Below are 21,665 nucleotides of genomic sequence, written 5' to 3' on the forward strand. Positions count from 1 at the left end.
TACCCACACTCAGGGTCTCTCGACTCTTTCTTTATACGAGACAGACAGATAAAAGACTGCTATGCAGCAGTGTGTTTAGGGAACTATATTAATTACATTTACATTCATTTAAGTAGAACCTTTTATTCAATGAGACTTTAAAAAAATGAAGAATAACATTCAAGCTACAATGCAGAGGAGATCTTAGGTAACAATAAATACTACAAAATGAAATACTACTATGTAGAGGAGACCTTAGGTAACAATAAATACTACAAAATGAAATACTACTATGTAGAAGAGACCTTAGGTAACAATAAATACTACAAAATGAAATACTACTATGTAGAAGAGACCTTAGGTAACAATAAATACTACAAAATGAAATACTACTATGCAGAGGAGACCTCTAGTAACAATAAATACTCCTAGACCTTAGGTAACAATAAATACTACAGCAATAAGTACTAAAACCAGAGGATGAGAGAGCAGAAGTATAAGTACTAGTCAAGTGTATCAAAGCGGGTAGTAGTACAGTAGGAGAGAAGAAGGGAAGTGCATGGTAGGTGCATGTTTGGTGCGTTGGACTGTTAGAAGTGTTAGGAGAGGAGGTCATCTCGAAAGAGATGGATCTTCAACAGCTTTTGAAGATAGAGAGGGACACCCCTGCTCTAATGACACCTCTTAAGTCGTTCCACCAAGGGGAACTACACATGTATGAGAATAGTCTGGGAAGAATGATGGTATTATGAGAGATTGCATGCATGCTTCATTAAAACATTTAGCTTATCAAGTTGTCCACCAGACTCACAAAACAAACTGCCTCCTGATATTTCACTCTCACTCCCATCACACAAACACAACAATGCATTTCAGGACCACGGCGCTGTCCATTATCTATGCTAGCCAATTGGCCTCGTATTTTACACATTCAAAATAGATTCAGAGACAAAAACATTCCGATTCAAAGCAGAGAAATCACACAGAAAAAAACAAGAAAGAGAAATGGTGTGTTTGGCGCTTCATTTGCCAAATGATTCCTGTAAAACGCTATTAGGTGAATATTTCGATGTGAACAATTATTCTTTAAGCTTCAAAACGTGTCACGCCCGTCTGATTCTGTTTTGGTTCAACTGCTGCTTTTGCGATTTGTCATGGAATTGAGTCCTTGCCTGCTGACATACGGTACAGATCAATGAACATGATTTATGATTGTAGATCAGCTGTCACAAAGGTAAACGGCCTCATGCCAAATGCCTTTGCCCCAATCCATCATGCCCCTGTCATTTCTCAATCTGGCACGCATTCCTTGATACACTGAAAGCCCCTGACATGAGTCAAGAGGAAGAATATACCAGAGGAGCAGGCAATCTTTCAAAGGGTTTTCTCACAATCAACCCTATTCATTTACAGCACAACTTCTGTGACCTTACCGAAAAGATAGCTTTGTTTAAATGTATGTCATGTCTGAGTACAACACGAACAACAGACTTAGTCTACTCACAATATACCACTGTCCCATGCCAAATAGACCAATAATGGACATTACTTAAAACTGTTGGCTGATTTAAATAGATCTCCTATAGTTGTTCATTTCACTGTCGGGGCTTTACATTTTAACCCCCTGATGAAGTTCTGCGATTTTCAGTCGACTGCCAAACTCCACACACAGATGGTGCTGATGCTGCTAACAGCAAGCGTCTCCTTTAAGAAGGAATACGGTTTTGTTCAACTATACACCGTAAATTTGTTGTATGTTAGATTCATGTCATCAGTCATTCAAGGAATACAAAGCACGAGTCATGCCAATCCCTGCATGACAACAAAACTGACATACCATTTTGCCCTATTGTTTTCCCAACGCGCGGTCCTTTGATGAGGCATCATCTTGGAACATGGCTGTATACACGGCGCGCTGTCTGCCTCTGCACGTTTGATACACTCCGAAAAGACTCCATGACGCTCTCATTTTCGTTTCCGTACCCGCAAGAATACCCAGGCGAAAAACATGTCGATACTCACGTTTTCCCATTGATCGGTGCGTGAATGCCATTGCTCGGGCAGAGCACCCGGAAAGTGCTGGTTTGTTCTGTGTCGGATGCCAGCTGATCTTGCCTGCTGTTCCCAGTTCGCTATCGTTGGAGCAGTTCTTCTCAGCAGCGCTCGACGTGGGAGATCACACAGTTCTGCGTTGGATTGGTGAAGATTCTCATCGCGCTGATTGGAGCATCACCGCTTGGAGTGAAGAAACATATCACAAGTCATTGTTGACGGTTAAGAAGGTTAAGTTAGTACCCTGTCAAACTATCACACGAAAGCATTTCCATTTGCTATATATATTTGACAATACTAGCCCAAATATAAAAAATAAAAACACAAATTGTGGGCCTATATGCAATACTTGCCTGACCGTTTAATACACACGTAGCCCATTAGACTACTACATGCATGGTATTTTGTAGGCTACAGTTGTGCTGCTATACCAGACCCATTAACCTTAGAGATCGAGAAAGAGAGATGACTGGGACCTCCCCTCCAAACTACAGACCCTTGCACGAGTGTCACAATAATCTGTCAACAAAATGATTGCATTACTGTCAGGGCTGTAGTGGCAATTAAACACAGTTTATCCACCTCTGAAATGTCAGAAATATAGTTTATTCACCTCTTATTAGAGTTTATCCACCTCTCAAAAGAGTTTATTCACCAATTGCAACCTTTAACATTCAAAAATCACACTGCATTATCCACTGCATTATCCACATTTACAATATACACTCATCAACACTCTAGAAACCATTTAATACCACTGGTATTGTTATAAACATTGGACAATAACCTCAAACATGTTCTGAATGCCTTTTTAAAAAATCTGATACCGCATGACGCAGTCCACCTTACCGTGATCACAGAATCTATAGTTTACCCACCTCTTCTTTTACCACTGTAATGCACTGTCACTGGTTTGTTTAGATAGATAGATAGATAGATAGATACTTTATTGATCCCCAAGGGAAAATTCAGGGGGTCTCAGTAGCATACAGACATCACACACAACATGCACTTACAGCAGAAATGGTAAATATAAGTATAAGTATAAACATATAACCAAACTCCACTGTACAATAGAGACAGTAGGAGATAAGAAAAACTAACAAAAGTAAATACTAAATATACTATATAAATAAATGTAAAAAATCCAGTGTGCTTGAGGGTGATCAAGCATGAGACGCTTGTAGTGACAGGGCCTGTAGTTCTGTGTGCATGGTGAGGTGCTCAAGAGAGTGAGTGTCATGGTGAAGGTGCAAAAAGTAGTCCAACATTAGTCCAACAGTGCAACAGTGCAATAATAAGGTCTAGAGACCAGCATAAATAATATGGACAAATAGGAGAGTAAAGTATAATGTAGACAAGGTAATATAAAAAACTATAAAAAAAACGATGTCAGTGCAAGAACAGGTTGAGGTAATAGGGTTACAGCCATTCAGTATTGAAGCAGAAGCCATTGATCATGTGTGCTAATATAGCATGAAAAACAGTGTAGCAGGAAAACAGTAGTAAAAACATTAGGCTGTGGACATTAGTAAAACAGTAGTAAAACAGTAGTAAAGCAGTAGTAAAGAGTTTAAGTTAAACAGATTTCTCACAAGCCACAAAGAGCACATTCTGTGTTAATGTGAATTAAATTTACTGCCAGTGTTTTCATACATTTGGTATTGTTGGTGAACAATCATTCTTATTCACATAAGGATTTGGTTGAGTTGAGTGAATCACACTGAAATGATTATGCTGAACATGAGAAGAGGCTTTGTGCAGTATATAGCTACTGTTTGGAGACAGATACAAACCCATGGCAGAGATGCAGACTATACTTAGGTTTTTGTAAATGCATGACAGGAATAGAATGTTAAGCCACTGGTTTGACTAAACAAGAGGTTTATGTACATTTTTGAAGGATCTCTGTGTTGTAGTTGTCCACCAGAGTGCAGTATAATACAAAATGTGCAACTACTGGTGCTCTGGTGTATTTGTATTTTTGTCACTTTATTGCTGGGGTTTTCAGCTGATTGAGGTGCCCATTCTGATTAAGGAAGCAACCTGGACCTAAGGACAGCGAAACAATGTCTTCGCGGACCACCACTGAGGTGTGAACCACCGGTGGAAAATCCCTTTCTTTCAGCAAATTCCAAACAATCCTTACTTTTACACTACATTGATACAAGCTAAAATCAATACATGCTAAAAGAGTTGAGCATTACATTCAAATTTGCTTTACATTTGTGTACTCTATAGGTGTAATGCGTTTTTTAAATTAGTTCATTCAGACCAGTGGTGGACAAAGTACACAAATCCTGTACTTGAGTGAAAGTATAGTAAGTATAAGTATATATACTCTTTTGATCCAGTGAGGGAAATTTGGTCTCTGCATTTATCCCAATCCGTGAATTACTGAAACACACTCATCACACAGTGAACACACAGTGAGGTGAAGCACACACTAATCCCGGCGCAGTGAGCTGCCTGCAACAACAGCGGCGCTCGGGGAGCAGTGAAGGGTTAGGTGCCTTGCTCAAGGGCACTTCAGCCGTGCCTACTGGTTCAAACCGGAAACCCTCCGGTTACAAGTCCGGTAGGCCACGGCTGCCCCATGTAGAGATACACATGGTCCAATGTTACTCTAGTAAAAGTAGAAGTCCTCCTTTTACCTTTCCACTTGAGTGGAAGTACAAAAGTACTTGCCTTCAAATGTACTGAAATGTATTATGACATACAGTTGCATTTACTATTGTTGAAATTGGCACAGACATAGGCATTCATTGAGCCTTTCTCCTTCATTCAAGGACAAAATCAACTGAGAATTGTATGTAGAAAGACCTACAGTAAAAACAAACCAATGTGATATCTTATCTTAGATACTTCAAAGTAACCACTTTTTGCTTTGTGGATGGATTTACACTTTTGGACCAAATCAATACGTTCCCTTTTGTAGTAGATAGATAGTGTCAGGTTTTTTTTATCATTGTCTATCATTGTATATCTATCTGTCATTGTCTATCATCATTTATTTGATGACGTTGTGAGGCTATTTATGGTAACATCAATATTGTGAAAAGGGGTCAACAAAGGTACAGTAAATAGTGGATTTAAAGCCTAGCTCGCTTAATAGAAAATACACATGTAGACATGTATTTGGACAGTCTTTTCCCCAAAAGGAACTTCAGCTGTCACAAAATGTAATGGAGTTAAAAGTAAGATATTTGGCCTAGAAATGTACAGGAGTAAAAGTAAAAAGTCTAACAAAATTGAAATACTCAAGTAAAGTACAGATACATGAAAAAGCGACTTAAGTACAGTAATTAAGTAAATGTACTCAAGTAATGTCCGCCACTGAATTCAGACTGTGGTTTTGTGTTCCTCTCTGTATAGCTTAATATGTCATTATAAGTGGCATATGTATTTATGATGCCAATATTTGGCCTTCTACATATTATCTAATGCAACTTTGGGGGTCATTGTTGTGGTTGCACTTGTTCCATAAATGTGTTGAGATCTTCCCATATTGATATACTACATATTTCAGTGTACTAATTAACACATCTTTCCAGCACACTGTACACGGCATAGAGCACAATATGCAGGACGTGCTGAAGCATACAATGACATAATTGATGCTACGGAAATGTTAGAAGTTCCAATATGTTTTCTCATGTTTTACTTAGCAGTGGGCTGAGGCTCTAGTAAGCACATGGTATTTTTGTTTTGATGTCATCCATCCACATAAAATGAATCATGATTACATAATGTGAAAACAAACAAACAAATAAACAAATATACAAATACAGCAACAACCAATCCCAGCACCGGCTGTGATGGCATGTCTGAGTTGAGTAAAATAATGAATTCTCTACAGCAGCTCCATTCCCTCTCTCACATACTCTCTCTTTTCCTTTTCTCTCTCTCTCTCTCTCTCTCTCTTACTCTCTTTCTCTCCTCTCTCTCTCTCTCTCAGACTCTGACAGCCACAGCTATGAAGCCTCGCAAAATAATCAGTCACATCCATTGAGAGGTGCAGAACGGAGAAAAGGGCTTCGAGACAAAGTGGCTGCTGGCTCCCCCTGTCCAGCCCCATCGGAAATTTCCACTGAGCTCTGCTTCCTCTCTTCCCACCCAAACAAGCTTATGGGGGCACAATTACCAAGGCACTGACAGAATGCGGAGGCCAACCTTTTAGTGTGACATAACAACCAGGGCAGTTCACAGGTTGGGGATGGTGATTATCGAGGGTGGGGGGTGGTGTGGGTAGATACTCTGGGGGGGGGGTGGGGGGTGGAAATGTACCAGCATTGTTAAACTATAGTGGGCTTTAAAGCCATTAAATGCAAATAGAAAACCACAATTTTGCATTGTTTGGTCTTCTGTCGCTGTGATGAGGCTGGTGCAGAGATCTGTCATTCAAATAAAAAATGATTGAATGAAGTGTGCATCAGTGTAAATCTACATGCAAATGTGGTACCAGTTTGCATGCACAGAGAAGGTCTGGTTTTGTTGACCACTGTTTGCCACATGATGGCAGTGACTTACAAAGACAAACAGCCCTTTATTGACAACCAATGTCAATATTACTTTGTGTCAGGACAGAATGACGAATTACTTTGTCTGCTTCTCCTCATTGGAGATATAGCACAATACACACAAGACACAAACATACAATACCTGTGTGTCATAGTCCATACCAAGGTGGGCGTCCATGGAGGGTATTTGTATTTCTTTTTTGGCTTTTCAGTCATTGTCAGTGGGGTTATTTATCTTCACCCGTTGTAAATATTATACAGGCCTACTTGCAATACAAAACTGCTTTCCATGTAAAACTGGTGTTGGATGAGATATGAATGTTTGACTATTTGTTGATTTCTAATTGGGTGGAGGATATAAAATATGCATGGTTGACCAGGCTGTTGTCAAGATAACCCTGGGTTACGTAAGACTGGACATGCTCCATCAGATTCACAGAGGAACACAGTGTGTCCAATGATGGAATTAGGCTATTCAATACTGTGGGGTCACTTCAGGAGAAAACACTGTCCTTGCAGGACAAAATGGCTACATAATAATCATGGCAGAACATGATGGCATAGGCAGAGCTGAGAACAGAAATGGCTCCTGCTGTTAATAACTGACCTGAAACTGACAATGATTTTCATTTTTTAACGAACTGAATCTATCAACAGAAACAATCAGGGTAGGAATTTCACGGCGGCCATGACGGCCATGGCCGTCGTAGCCCCTTGCATTGGCCGTGAGCCCCTTTGAAAATCATAGGTTTACAGGCCACGGTGGCCTTGGTGCCCCCTTCTTTCAATATTCTGCTTTGTGTCCTACTGATAGCGATTTTTATTTAGCCTGTGGACTGTCAAAATAATCTTAGCATTCACAGCGCAAATTAATTTAGTCTTTTACGCAGTGGAGAAAGTGACAGCGCAAGAAAGTGCGTCCAAATTCACCCATTCTTCTCAGTTGAACTACTCGCGAAGTAGCCTATTCATCACACAGACATCACAAGTATCACATGAAAGAACTTTTAAAGAGCTCAGCTTTTAAACTATGTTAGCCGATAATTGCTGTGTTGAACGGTTCGCGAGAAAAGTAAATAATATAATTCAATTTAATCATACATTCTACTGAAGGTTTTGCGTCCATGATCTCCCTACCCGTTCATCTCGGTGGAATACTTCACGAACCCTTCTTTTAACACATGACAAACCATATATCAGAATAAACAGCAGACCTTACCGAACACAAAGGTGTAAAGCAGTCCCCTGTACAGTTAGCCGTTTCAGAGTAATCCAGTTGAATTTGCAGTAAATTTCGACATGCATGGATGTCTCCAAATTTGGGCTTTAAGTTTTACAATGTGTTTAAATTGTTCCACATGATTTCATAACGGGCCAAATACAAAATAAATGTTACAAATATCGCCTAGATATGGATAAATCAGAGGACAGCTGACTAAAAGTTTGTGAAAGTAGCCTTAATGATCAAAAAATGCTAAGCATGCATCTAGGCTATTTGAGTTTCTAAAGCTGAGCTGTGCTACATTTAAATTGTTCAATACATGATTTCATAGCAGGCCAAATATAAAATAAATTTTATATATAGCCTAGATATCTGTTTTTATTAGATGATCAGATGATTTACAGTTATATGTAATATGTCATGTTTCATGTTTGTGTAATGTTTCATACAGTGATGCAGGTCTACTGCAGTGAATAGGCTAAATACAACTTTGATCATTTTTATAGTCTACTACTGTATAGTTAACTTTGGCCTTGGTGCCCTGACATGTGGCCTTTGTGCCCCCCACCAAATATGCCCAACTGAAGGCCAAGTGGCCTTGCCCCCAGAATGGTGAAATTCCAAGCCTGGATACAATGGATATCCTAACATCTGCTTTGGGCAATGTACTGCCTGTACATCAGTCTTTCAATTATGAAGGCAACATTCTTGTAAAATAAAATGGGTGTGACTAGGCCTACACCTTTCATTCAGATATCATAGGCAAAATGTGAACATTCACTTCGGAATTAGGTGTATTTGGCACATTTTGCCTTCCAATTGCGTACAGTTTATCCGTTGTAAACTTCAATCAATTGCATTGGGCCAATTAATTACTTTGTTTATGCGCACTTAAATGGTCACGTGATCGCAAAGTAAATAGTCTCACCTATCAGATCCCTATTTTCTCAGACGTCTACTGTGTCATCCTATTGGTTAATGTGGGAATTGGTGGGTTGGGCTTTGAGCAAACACATGTCCCTCTGAGGAGCAATCAATACATTGCAATGACTGTTTTGATTCGACTGCGGCAGTAAGCTTGCCTGCCTGCCTATCTAACAAAGAAGTGTCTTGTAGATTTTGTTTTGAAAAGTAGGCTAATTAACGATACAGTTTTGACAATGAAGTTCGTTAGATTCGTCATGAAGAATGCAGCTTTGGCAAATGTGCCTAAACACATTGAACATTTCTCAAAATTTTCGCCATCTCCAATTTCAATGAAACAGTTCATCGACTTTGGTGAGTACAGTAGCCTACTGAATGTTAATAAACGTCTGAATTGAAAGTCCTACGTATCGTTTGGAAGACCTATTGATCACGTAGCCCTGTGGTCCATTCAGTCCAAATGCGATGACACATTATAGACTACGCCAATATGTAGGAAGACTAATAGATGCAGTGTGCATTTTGAATCAGATTAAAGCTCTATAATGGTTAGTCTATGCATTAGTCTGTAGTTGTCAAATTGAATGTCCGGATTATCAGATTTCCGATCATTCAATTTTATGGAGGATACTTTTAACACTCCCAGGGTATTGCGTCATGCAGTGTTGTTGAACCGCGCCAAGCAATCAGCGCCAAGACTGATAACTTAACTTACTGCGCTAAAACATTTTTGCAAATTAATGCCAGTAGACCTAATGTGCATTTTAGCTAGGCTACCACATTGGCCAGTTATTTGCATTTTTCTTTTTTAAGAAGACCATAGCGATATTAATAGCCTATCAGTCAACTTGGTGTTAGGCTACAGCTAAAATGTAACAATCGCGTTCATTAGCGCCTACTACCCTAATCATATTATCTTTGCCATTTGCAGGTTCTTCTAATGCATGTGAGAAAACATCGTTCGTATTCCTTAGGCAGGAGTTGCCCGTGCGGCTCTCCAACATCATGAAAGAAATCAATCTTCTTCCCGACCGGTTGCTTACGACCCCGTCAGTGCAAATTGTCCAAAGTTGGTACGTGAAATCATCTGTTGTTTGTCTGTGTGCTTAAATAGCAATAGTAACAATGCTGATTACGTCTAACCATGTGACACACATTACACGTCTAACCACATTACACGAGGGGCCAGTGGTAGTGAACTTTGTCCTAAATTCTAGCACCTGGCTCCTTGTCTTGACGACCCCAGTCTTCCCTTTGTTAAAATACTTGTTTATGACTTCATGTAACATGTAATCTAACCTTCTCCTCGCATAGACTGTCTAGTGGTTTCTTTACAGTAAAGTCTAAGAATAGCCTATTTTATCATAATAAATATATTTTGAATATCAACTTTAAATTCCATTGAATTCAGTAGCTGATGGCCATGACCACCGTTATGTAGAGTAGGCCTACTCCTGGAGAGAACAGAGTGAATAGTGCTGTTTGGTCTGCACCGTTACCCTTTAGAGTGAGTCATAATGAGGCATAAACATGAAGCTGGAGAGATCATCGTGGAGGAGTCAGAAAGCCACTGTCGAGGGAACAACATGTCCCACGTCATACTGCACGCACACACATTATCAGTTCATGGAACAGGCGGGTTGAGTTTTTATGACCACCTTTTAGAGAGAGAGTGTGTCTGCTTTTTGTTCTGAACAAGAAAAGATGTTCCAACAATTTTATGTGAAGAGCAACTTTCTGACATTGTTTCCATTATGCGTGCTTACTTAGTGATTCTGCTCTTAACCATTTCAGGTATATTCAAAGCTTGATGGATATTTTAGACTTCCTGGAAAAGTCGCCAGATGACCACAGTGTTTTGGCAGAGTGAGTTTTCCTGATTGTGTCCCAGTTGATAATTTTGCACAAAGTTAGATAGAACTTACTTTTGTGATGTTATCTTTGCGTTTCTGCATTATTAAGTGATGTTATCTTTGCATTCTTAGAAGCATGATGTGTAACATCACTGACTTCTGTCCTAGGTTTGTGACCACACTGGTGAATATCAGGAACAGGCACAATGATGTTGTGCCCACCATGGCTCAAGGTGTCATCGAGTACAAGGAAGCCTTCGGTGAGGATCCAGTCACCAGCCAGAATATCCAGTATTTCCTGGACCGCCTGTACATGAGCCGAATATCCATCAGAATGCTCATCAACCAGCACAGTGAGTTCTCCTCCTTATAGTCATAGACCAGATATTTACCCTTGTTTGGTGTTTGGAGTTTTGCTAAAAACCAATGATTTGCTCCTGCAGCTCTTGTCTTTGATGGAGAAATGAAACCAGTTCACGCTAGTGCAATAGGGAGTATTGACCCTCACTGCAATGTGACCGAGATTGTCAGAGGTATGAATCTGTCCTTCTAACCTGTCTAATGTCTCTCCCTGAGATGTAATTGAGTTGCCTGTTTGTCAGAATTTCAGGGAAAAGAGTGTAAAAAAAAGAGTTACTTCATGCTCATTCATAGTCAGTTTATTTGTTGCTGACTAGCTTCTATGCTAGCTTCTATAACCTACCAAGAATTTAAGATGCTAAGCTGTTGTTACTAGAAGAACAGGTGAGAATTTTTGAAAGTGATAAACAATAAGCCTTTTTCTTCTCACAGACGCTTATGAAAATGCCAAGGGGCTGTGTGAACAGTATTACCTCATCTCACCTGATCTGCTCTTGAATGAACTGAACAGTGAGTGAATTCCTCTTTTTTAATTGTACTGTTTTGCACAGACCAAATGAGGCGGAATCACTGGAACTGAGTCAGACAGTCCATTTATACAGTTAACATTATGCCCATCACATTATTACATGGGATTTGGAGGGTTTGTTTGTATACATTTATGTAATGCTTCCATGATGAGCTGACCCTCTCAAGCAGAAGCAATGAGGGAGTTTCTTTCACCTGCTTAGCCAATATTTACACTGCGGGCCCTGAAGAACAGCAGTGTTTGAATTCCCAGAGCTCTTGAGTTAAGATGACTCAAAAAACGTTAAACAAGTCAGATAATGAGTGTTGTATTATTGCTAACTGAAAGGGTGTTTTTTTTGTTGCCCCTTACAGCTAAAAGCAGGGGGCAGCCCATCAATATGGTCTATGTGCCTTCCCATCTCTATCATATGCTTTTTGAGCTGTTCAAGGTAAGTTTGATCTGAAGACACACAGTGTTCATGACTGCAGTAAACTATGTGGGAAGACTGCACAAAAACTAGTATAATGCAGCGTGTTCTTTGCTTTTGCCCTGTAGAATGCTATGAGGGCCACCATTGAAAATCACAGTAACAGCACCCTACCACCTGTTGAAGTCATGGTGGCAATAGGAGGGGAAGACTTGTCTATTAAGGTGAGTCTTTTTTTTTTTTCAAATGATCTGAAGGGAAGCAGTAAAACTTTTATGTCGCCATTGGTGAACATAATTAAAAGGAACACCTGCTAAACAGAGAAGTTATAAACCACGCGGTAGTGTCAATCATTTATTTTTACATTTTAAGTTTGCTGCAAAGGAGAGGACATATTCTGCATGACTGCATGTGAGCATCCATAGAACACAATAGCCATTCAAATCCATGCTTCCGTGGCTTTGTCGCTACTGCTGTCTTTTCCGTCAGAATCTTATAATATGATTATGTAAGCTTCATTAATTTTGGCGATTTATCCAATTTGACTCCAGCTGATAGTCTTAGGTAAGATTAGCCCAATTCAGCAGCATTGAGGCTTTGTGGCAAGCCAATGAACCCTATCTGAGTGAAACTGGAGCTGCAGGGCTCTATCAGTGGGGCAGTGCGGGACAGTACAGGGCACCTGCTGGGTGGATCTAACACAAAAGAACAGCACAGGGTGGCCTTGTTGTGCCGTTACCCTGAGAACATGCATAATGGAAAGTCCGCCTTGCCCCTGACCGGTGGGCTGCCTTTGGCTCCATGCCAACCATCACCGCCCACCTGACTAAATGTCAGTAACAGCAGGTTGTTACCACAGTAACTGGGAGAAGTTAGTTATCTCTCTCTCTCTCTCTCTCTCTCTCTCTCTCTCTCTCTCACTCTATATCTCCCCTTTCTTTCTCAGGTGAGCGACAGGGGTGGTGGAGTCCCCTTCAGGAAGATGGAGAAACTCTTCAGCTACATGTATTCCACTGCTCCCGCTCCACAGATTGGCCAACACGACCGGCCTCCTCTGGTAAAAACCGCCTCACTTTCGGTCACCTATAGAGTCAACCAAAAATCATAACATACCATAATGTTTATTCCATTACACCATACAGTGTAATTAAGCTTTTTATTAAGCCATAAAAGAAACACTTGACCAAATGAAAAACAAATATTTGTAAATGAATTTAAATACATTAAAATGAAGAGAAATGTAGTAGGCTACATTTTTTTTTGCCAGTACAAATCCTCTGGTCAGAACTCAATGTCCTGGCTGCAAGCAGTCCTTAGCATTCACTCTTTCCTTGTACTGGCATTTGCAGGCTGGCTTTGGCTACGGTCTGCCCATCTCCCGCCTCTATGCCCAGTACTTCCAGGGAGACCTCCAGCTGTACTCAATGGAGGGTCATGGGACTGATGCCATCATTCACCTGAAGGTAGCAGATCCATTAATTCAGGCACTTTATGAGAACATTCACACATAATTGATAGTTGTATCATGGTGTCACTTGCCAAAAAGAAAAAGATGACTAGTTTTGAGGTTTTTTTTAGATGCCATTTACATCGCAAGTGTGACATTTTCAGTAATTTAGATTGCATTTCAAACCTACAGTATATTTTATTTCCCATGGTTTCTCCCCTGTGCAGGCTTTGTCCACTGACTCTGTGGAGAGACTGCCCGTGTACAACAAGACGGCCAAGCGCAACTACAAAGTCAGCCAAATGGCCGACGACTGGTGTGTTCCCACCAGAGAGCCTCTGGACCTGGCTGTGTTTCGGCTGTCTAAATGAGAGATGAAAGAAGGTCCAGCAGCGCTGCTGATTTGCTTGCAGGGGATCCTGCTATGGCCTAGGCCAGTGTCCAGTCCAGATGGATAGGCTTTGGGAAACGGACTTAAGGACATTGCTCTGTTTGGGTGTGATCGTCATGGGTTTATCCCTCCTTTAAGCTTAAGATGCCTCCAAAAGCTGTTGAGTAGTAACAGCTACTTACTTACACTGTTGACACTACCGTCGGGCCCACCAATCACGTAATGACGTTTCATTCTCCCAGCCTGAAAGTACAGTTCTACTAAATAACCCTCTTAGTATTGCTTTAGTAGAGATGAAAGACCAGGGACTCATGTCATGTTGACATTTAACTCAACTCATAAAAGCACAGCAGAACTTCGATATTAACACAGTCCACCTGATTGGAGTTAGTTTGGGATTCTGAAGGATAGCTCATAGTGATAAGAATTCCCTTATAGAGACTAATTCGGTAAGACAGGTGAAACCAAGCCAAAAAGCTGACGTGACTTTGGAAAAGCACTTGAGTTAAAAAGTGAATCTTTTCTTAGCCAATGGAGGCTAAAGGCTAATATGGCCTAAAAGCAGGTGAGAAGGCTGTGGAATTGCCATTAAAACAAAAAGGATGGAGAGTTTGCACAGACAGCTCAGCATGTTTTTAACGCCTGACTGATCTGCGTTTCAAGTGTTCTCATGCTGGCTCAGCACCGTTTCATCTTCCCATGTAATTTTTGCATGTGGTCAGAAACCAAATGAAAAAAAACGGAGGTGTTCCTGTCCACAGGCATTGTGGAATTAGAGATGGAAACATCTCGTGGTTGGTGTCGTGGCATGGCAGAAAAAAAAGGAGAAACATGAAAAGAAAGGAAAAGAGAAAGTATCCCCATTGAAGTGATCAAAGGAACATGTTCAGAGATTGTTCATGTTCAGAGATTGAAGTGCATTTCATCCAGTCCATGGCCAAAAGCATCTACACTATTGTAATGGGTGATTTTCATGAGTCCTATATTTTTTCCCAATTGTCGAAAGGCAAAACACTCCAAACAAAAAGAGAGTTATCTCCGCATCTATCACAAAGTTTACGGGGCGTTTTCCACCAACAGAAAACCATCTCCGATCTGGTTCATGCTTCAGATGGTGATCAATCATTTCCACCTAAACTAAATCAGTTCGGAACCTGAAAAGTTGGTTCAGAGCTGTCACCAGAAAATAGTTGCACACAACACCTTCTGTTGATGATGCATCCATGGCTCTATCCAAAATTGATGGAAATGCAAAATGGTTTACTTGATAGTACCAAGGTTCAAAGAATTCTAAAAGAAACCAGTTGAAGAACCAGTTTTCTGTTGGATGAAAAACAAACCAGTGGTGGATGGCCTAAGTTAGCTAAAACCTGGTGCCCCTTTCCCTTTGAGATCTACGGTACCTCGGTCAAGAGATTTGGCCATCGCCTCTGCTATATTTCTGAAACCATATTTGGTAACAATGCCCAAAACAATGCTTGCCTCTTCCTCCTCTCTCCTCCACTCTTAAAATGAATGTGTTGGAAACAATGCAAACTGTGTTGTCTCTATCTGGACACAAGAGATGTGTTAAAAACAATGCAAGTTGTGTTGTTTTCAACACATTCGTTTTAAGAGTATACCCACTTCAGTTGCTAACACGTTGACCTCTACAGTATAGCGATAGGTAAGATTCAAGTGAATGTGAAAGCAGAATGCCTTCTTGTCAACACCAGGTCCTGTCTTGTCTTATCACCCCTGAATTGTATTATCTCCTCTGTCTCCTCATTGGTCAGTGTAGTCGTGTTTACCTTCAGAGCCATTCAAAGTGTAACTACTTTGGGAAGTGTCTTTCCAAACTCCTGCATTTTTAAAAACGCGATGTTAAACAAATGTTATTTGTTCTTTTGTAACACTATTGCTGTGGATTGGATTTGATAGACAATGGATATCAAGTCTTTGTCACACATAACTGTAGCATGCCAGCCTGCTTTTGTAGACCAGGTTAAAAAGACTAGCAGAGAACCTGTAGCTTTTCTGCTTGAACTACCTCATGTTTAGTGGGGGTTTGTGTCGTCACTGTTTCCGTTAAAAGCCATAAGCTGTACTGTAAAGAGTGCAAGTAGATCTCATGGGTCCAATACAAAGGCCTTTGATCTCTTTCTCCTCCATGTGCCTTCTCCTAGAGAGCCTAAACGTCACTGTTGTGAGTATGGACCAGGCATGTCGAGAGTATGAACTCTCTTTTGTGTGTGTCATAAAGTAAACGTTGCTTTTAAAATCAATGTACTTATTTTTGTTCAAAAGTGAATCTATTTTCCATTTTAAATAAAAAGAAGAGTGAAGATTATGTGTAAATAAACTATTTCCAAGTGAATCTGAGTTATTTGTCTGGTATTTTAAAAACAAGTGTGACGTGGTCTGGACTGTATATGGTAGCATACAAAATAATATCAGATATGATGCACTGTGTAAAGGAACATCAACTTTGAATATCTATTCATATAAATAATCTGCCAGGATTGGTAGGGTTTGACTTCGCTCCTAGTTTTCCCTGAGTGAAGTCCCCTGCTGAGCTTGGTCATTAGGCCCTGTGTTACTGCCCTATTTTAGTACACTGACTATTAGTCACCATCCCCATACGGGGGTATCCTTGGAGACTTGGGGGTTCAGGTGCGAAGGCTGCAGAACAGGTGCAGACTGGGTAATTTAGTATTGGTTGTGAGCCCAGTGAGGCAGAGGCCACCGTGACACGAAGTAAACACCAAGAGGGTCACAGTGGCCTCTGTGTGTAAGTGTGCACGTTTGTGTTTGTGTGGCTTTGACCCAAGTGAATGGAAAAACCTATACAGTTTATCAGTGCCCACTAGGTGCTGTGGCTCATTCCCTCGGCTCTGATACAATGTCCTGCCTCTGTCTCTATGTACTCTGGGTTGTAAACAGGTTGTATAACAGCACACTTGTTTTCAAAACGAACGGCAAATGTGCTGGTAGAATATTACCCTGCTTCTCACTTGCACTTTTATCAGCTGAGCCACTGAAACGTGTCAAAAACTATTACTTCCTCTTTGCAGACTGTTTCGTAACCAGCCTGGCACCTTTGACTGTTCAACACATTTTACAGGCTTTATCAGATAGCCAGGTTTTATATCTGTATATAGAAAGCCAGGTTTTATATATGTACTGTATATACGGTAGATAGCCAGGTTTTATATCTGTATGTATATACAGTTGAAATTACATACATAACTCAAAACCTTGTATTAGGAGTGTAAAGATTTATTAAAAACCAGCCATATTTTTATGTTTATCTAAAGTCTTGTTTACCTAAAGACTATGCTCTCGTGCTGTATATAAGTCGCTTTGGTTAAAAAGCGTCAGCCAAATGTAATGTAATGTAATGTAATGTAATATGGGTGACCTAAAAATAGTGACTTACTGAGCTTGGTAAGGCATGTCATACGCGGGAAGGCTATAGCTCTGTGCATGTACAGTATGTTTACTGCACGACTGAGCAGGCTTGGGTGTCTGCACACGCCACGTGCCTCTCTCTGATGACCAGGCCCGTGACATCGTCTGTGGAAGACATCTCCACATGAAAGCTGGCCTACTCACTTTACAATCGGCCGCTGGGTAGTGTTTCACACCTGCCCTCGAAGGACCCGGCCTTGTATGGCTGCGCACAGTGTCTCTCTGAGAGTGCAGTGAGTGTGCTTGGGTCTAACGTAAGGCTGGTGAATGGTCCAGGTGCCTAATGAGATGAAGTCATTTGCTAAACAGTGCCTCTTGTTATACAGACCCGAGAGTGGCGTCTGTTCCTGTCTTTCTGTGCATGCCAGGGAATGCCAGTCTCTCTGGCATTAGTCTCTCTCACTCACTCTGTTGTGCTCTCCTATATTTATCAAGTCACTGTGTCATGATATGCGCACACACACAAACACACACACACACACACACACACACACACACAGACACACACACACACACACACACACACACACACACACACACATATGTTCATGAGCAGTTGTGCGGTCCATAGGGTACAGGTGCAGCTCCATGGGTTGAACTCTGAGGGGAATGCAGGCATGTCACACACAGATGGGCTGCTTCCACCAGAGTGAATTGTTTGAAATGAACATTTATATTCATTCATTTAGAGGATGCTGGTAAATGGGGCATAGGGTTTGAAATGAACATTTATATTCATTAATTTAGTGGATGCTTGTAAATGAGGCATAGGGTTTGACTGATTGATTGATTTTTGTGGACACCCAAAATAACACCCCAAAATAAATCTGGTGTTCTTGTGGGGTAGCCCTTCATTATAAACATGGAACTTATCTCCTTCTATAATTGGTATTAATTTATATCTGTAAATGTGTCAGCTTATTTCCTGTCAAATCAATTTGAGCTAAGTAGATGGATCTAAATCTTTAATTAGTTTCAGCAGGGCCACTGGGCAGATACTAGCCACTCTTAGAACAAACAACAAATCTGTGCCTACAGCTCCACCCTGTTCCATCCAGTCTGACGAGTAAAGAAGTCAGAAGTATAAATGTTGACCTCTTTTGCCATCTATGCCAACCTTGTCTTATTGCCTCAACCGGTACTATAATGTTTGTCATGTGGCCAATATGTAGTGCTTGTCACCTGTCCTATATTTGGTGATGGAATACATTTAACATTTGGGTGACATTACATTAATTATATGTTTTGTTTAGCCCTTTACATGTAAGTCAGAGCCCCCTAGAATGAGAGTATCATATCTGCCTGGGCAATCCTGTCGTATTTTGTCTGTCAATAAAAATGCTACCACCTTGTGGCGATTCTGTATTATTGCAGATGCTCTTCTACGGAGTGAAATCATAGAACCATCTGGAGAGAGCAATCTCTTATTAATCTGCGGAGTGACACGCCATGTCACATCCACTTGAGAGAGTAATTTTTCAAAAACACAATTTTCTCTGCACAGTCGCTCCTGCAGCGATTGTAACCAACCTCGGAACTGCCGGAGCGAGGTCTCCGCCCACTGCAGATTTATAAATAAAAATGTTTTTGAGGCTTTTCAATAGCTTTTTGTGTTGTTATATCCATGTGGTGGTGATCTGTGAAGAGCTAGCTAAAAACTGCTGTTTCATTGTTGCCACATCTCAAACATATGTCATAAAAAGCTGTCTGGAGAGTGTGTGTATAACTGTGTGAATGTGTTTATGAGAGTAAGGATCTCTCTCTCTCTCTCTCTCTCTCACACACACACACACACATACACACACACACAGACACACACTCTCTCTCTCTCTCTCACACACACACACACATTTTCTCTCTCTCTCTCTCTCTCTCTATCACACACACACACACACTCTCTCTCTCTCTCTCACACACACACACACATTTTCTCTCTCTCTCTCTCTCTCTCTATCACACACACACACACACACACACACACACACACCCTTTCTCTCCCCCCCCCCCTCTCTCTCTCTCTCTCTCTCTCTCTCACACACACACACACACACACATACACACACACACACACACACAGACACACACTCACTCTCTCTCTCACACACACACACACACACACACACACATTTTCTCTCTCTCTCTCTCTATCACACACACACACACACACACCCTTTCTCTCCCCCCCCCCCCCCCCCTCTCTCTCTGTACGTGCGTAATACAGAAAGGCAGGGAGTGTGGTTTTGGGGCCACAGTTGATACCAAGGCAAGCAAAAAAACAAACAGACGTTAGCTTAGTGTGATGAGTTTCAACGCTTGACATTTTCAAAAGCCGCTTTAGGATTGCACTTGGACCATGATCGAGAAGAGGCCCAATCCCCACTGTTTCTGTATCAATCAGTTAACATCTGACGCCAACAGCTAATCAAATGACACCCTGCCAGGATTCTGAAGCACTGTGTTAATTGGTTGGGGTTATAGCCCGGTCGAAACCATTATGTTTTTATGAGCTAGGGCTGTGTGAACAGAACACCAAGTGGATGAACACAAATAGGCTACTGAACAAACAGCTAGAAGACTGTGCGGAGCAACTCGTTAGTCAATTTCACTAAAAGTATTAGAATCACAGGTTGTACCTTTAAATCTCACAAGCAACAGAAATAGTTTGTTCTACTCATAGAAATGGGGAATAACAATGCATTCCATCTTTCTGCACTCAGTTGATTCAACATAAGGTGGCCATCTTCACTGGTAACAAAAATCATCTGTGAGTTTATGATCTCTCTCTCTCTCTCCCACTCTCTCTCGCTCTGTGTGTGTGTGTGTGCAGGGATGGATTACTGCATGGGCCTACCGGGCCCAGGCCCAGGGGCCCAAGGGGTCAGGGGGCCCTGAAGCCCAAGCCTTTGCATGGAATCATTGCCTCAATATCAACAAATCAGTATGTAGGCTATGAATCTGATTGAATTTAGTATTGGCCATCCCCAAAATGCACCAGAATACAGGAAATCACTAGCCTGGGTTTTCCCATGCTGCCTTACGCGCGCAATTTTATTCACGCTGCTAGGCAGCCTGGATTCTATGGACTTCGTTTTCACCTCAACGAAGGAACCAATCACAGAATGGAGGGAGGGCAGCAAGACGATGACGACACACCGAAGCCGTTATGAGCTATGTACAGACGCATTTGATAGACATTCGTAGCGCCCAATCAACGGCTCTGGGCATTCGTAAACCACGTTTCAAATACGAGAAAATGAATGTCTAGTTCCCAGACCCCATCTTAATGAGATGAGGTCTGACGTTAGCCAGGCTAAGAAATCACATCAAACAAATTAAAAATGTTCTGGGGGAGGGACCCCCAAACCCCCCCCTCCCACATATACGACAATTAGTGGGGGGCCCTTAATACATCTGGGCCCAGGGGCCCGAAAGTTTATAATCCGCCCATGTGTGTGTGTGTGTGTGTCAGTGTTGGGCAAGTTACTTCAAAAGCGTAATGCATTATTTATTACTTGTTACTGTCATCTCAAAGTAATTTGTTACATTACAATATTACTGTCTTTAAATTGTAAGGCATTACATTTACATTACTTTCACCAAAATAACAGGAAATATGGATTTGGTGTTCTCAATAGATCTTCATGTGTTCAATGCAGCTCATTACACGGCAGGAGGTGATGTGGTATGGCATAATGACTGAGCTAGGTTTAAGGCTAACAAAAGAACAATATAATGGTTGCAGTTATGGCTCATGGGACGATGTATTGTAGGCCCCAAAGGCCAAAGGTCACTCACGATCTTTGTCTGTAAAAGCAACATTTTAGTTATTCTCGCTGCTTGAAATGAGAAGTATAGCCTAACCATGTTAGATCTGTTGCATGAATGGCAGAGATAACTCAAATTCCCTTTCTACAGTCATCTAAACAAGGCAATCAAATTCCAGGACCAGCATAGATGACTTTTTTAATTCTTGGATAACCTTCTCTGGTGCCAATTGAGCATTTCTCAATTTTGGATTAAAAAGCAAAGTAACTTCAGTTACTGAGAATTGTACCGAGTAAAATATTACTGAAATTGTATTGGTAATGCCTTACATTACTGCATTACAGCAAAAAGCAATGCATTACTGTAATTACATTACTTTTTTAATGCATTACTCCCAACACTGGTGTGTGTGTGTGTGTGAGAGAGAGAGAGAGAGAGAGAGAGAGAGAGAGAGAGAGAGAGAGAGAGAGAGATGTTTAGATTGTAAGGAGTCCTAATGTTTCTATACTGATCAAACTCCTGATCATGTGAACTGTTGATTAATTACCCTACCACATGATGGTATGACCTCATGGTGGGCCCATTGTCACATATTGCTGCTACAACAACTTTTGATTATATCTCTAACCTTTGCCTTTTTCACAGGAGAAACTAACTAGGAAGCAGGAAATGTAATTAATGTGTACATTGTCATGTCTTGATTAATGCACTCTCACTACAACAATGGTCTCAAGTCTCATCAAAGTACTCTCAAATCAGATGCC

The 21,665-nt window shown here is 41.0% G+C and overlaps 2 protein-coding genes across 2 annotated transcripts in view; one reads left to right on the forward strand and one right to left on the reverse strand.

Annotated features, from left to right (window-relative positions):
- tbkbp1 (TBK1 binding protein 1) overlaps window positions 1–1,980 on the reverse strand; it is a 66,569-nt gene extending 64,589 nt beyond the window's left edge. The window contains exon 1 of the mRNA XM_042083685.1: window positions 1,817–1,980. Coding sequence (XP_041939619.1) covers window positions 1,817–1,866 — 50 coding nt within the window. The 5' untranslated portion in view covers window positions 1,867–1,980. The remainder of the gene's footprint in view (window positions 1–1,816) is intronic.
- A 6,833-nt stretch (window positions 1,981–8,813) lies between these two features.
- On the forward strand, window positions 8,814–16,042 carry pdk2a (pyruvate dehydrogenase kinase 2a). The gene is made up of 11 exons (XM_042083633.1): window positions 8,814–9,051; window positions 9,629–9,770; window positions 10,492–10,563; window positions 10,719–10,903; window positions 10,994–11,083; window positions 11,343–11,420; window positions 11,793–11,869; window positions 11,977–12,072; window positions 12,795–12,905; window positions 13,198–13,311; window positions 13,523–16,042. Exons 1-11 carry the CDS (start codon window positions 8,934–8,936, stop codon window positions 13,664–13,666), a joined length of 1,227 nt encoding a protein of 408 aa, XP_041939567.1. The 5' UTR covers window positions 8,814–8,933; the 3' UTR covers window positions 13,667–16,042.
- Window positions 16,043–21,665: the final 5,623 nt, after the last annotated feature.

Source organism: Alosa sapidissima, chromosome 24 (assembly GCF_018492685.1).
Source record: "Alosa sapidissima isolate fAloSap1 chromosome 24, fAloSap1.pri, whole genome shotgun sequence".
NCBI classification, from domain to species: domain Eukaryota; kingdom Metazoa; phylum Chordata; class Actinopteri; order Clupeiformes; family Clupeidae; genus Alosa; species Alosa sapidissima.

What these genes read in the sequence shown, in the direction of transcription:
- pdk2a (XM_042083633.1), top strand. Translation starts at nt 8,934, where the DNA reads ATGAAGTTCGTTAGATTCGTCATGAAGAATGCAGCTTTGGCAAATGTG. An exon ending in GCTCTTGAATGAACTGAACA is followed by an intron (nt 11,421 to 11,792) that starts GTGAGTGAATTC and finishes TGCCCCTTACAG; the next exon opens with CTAAAAGCAGGGGGCAGCCC. An exon ending in TGCTTTTTGAGCTGTTCAAG is followed by an intron (nt 11,870 to 11,976) that starts GTAAGTTTGATC and finishes TTTGCCCTGTAG; the next exon opens with AATGCTATGAGGGCCACCAT.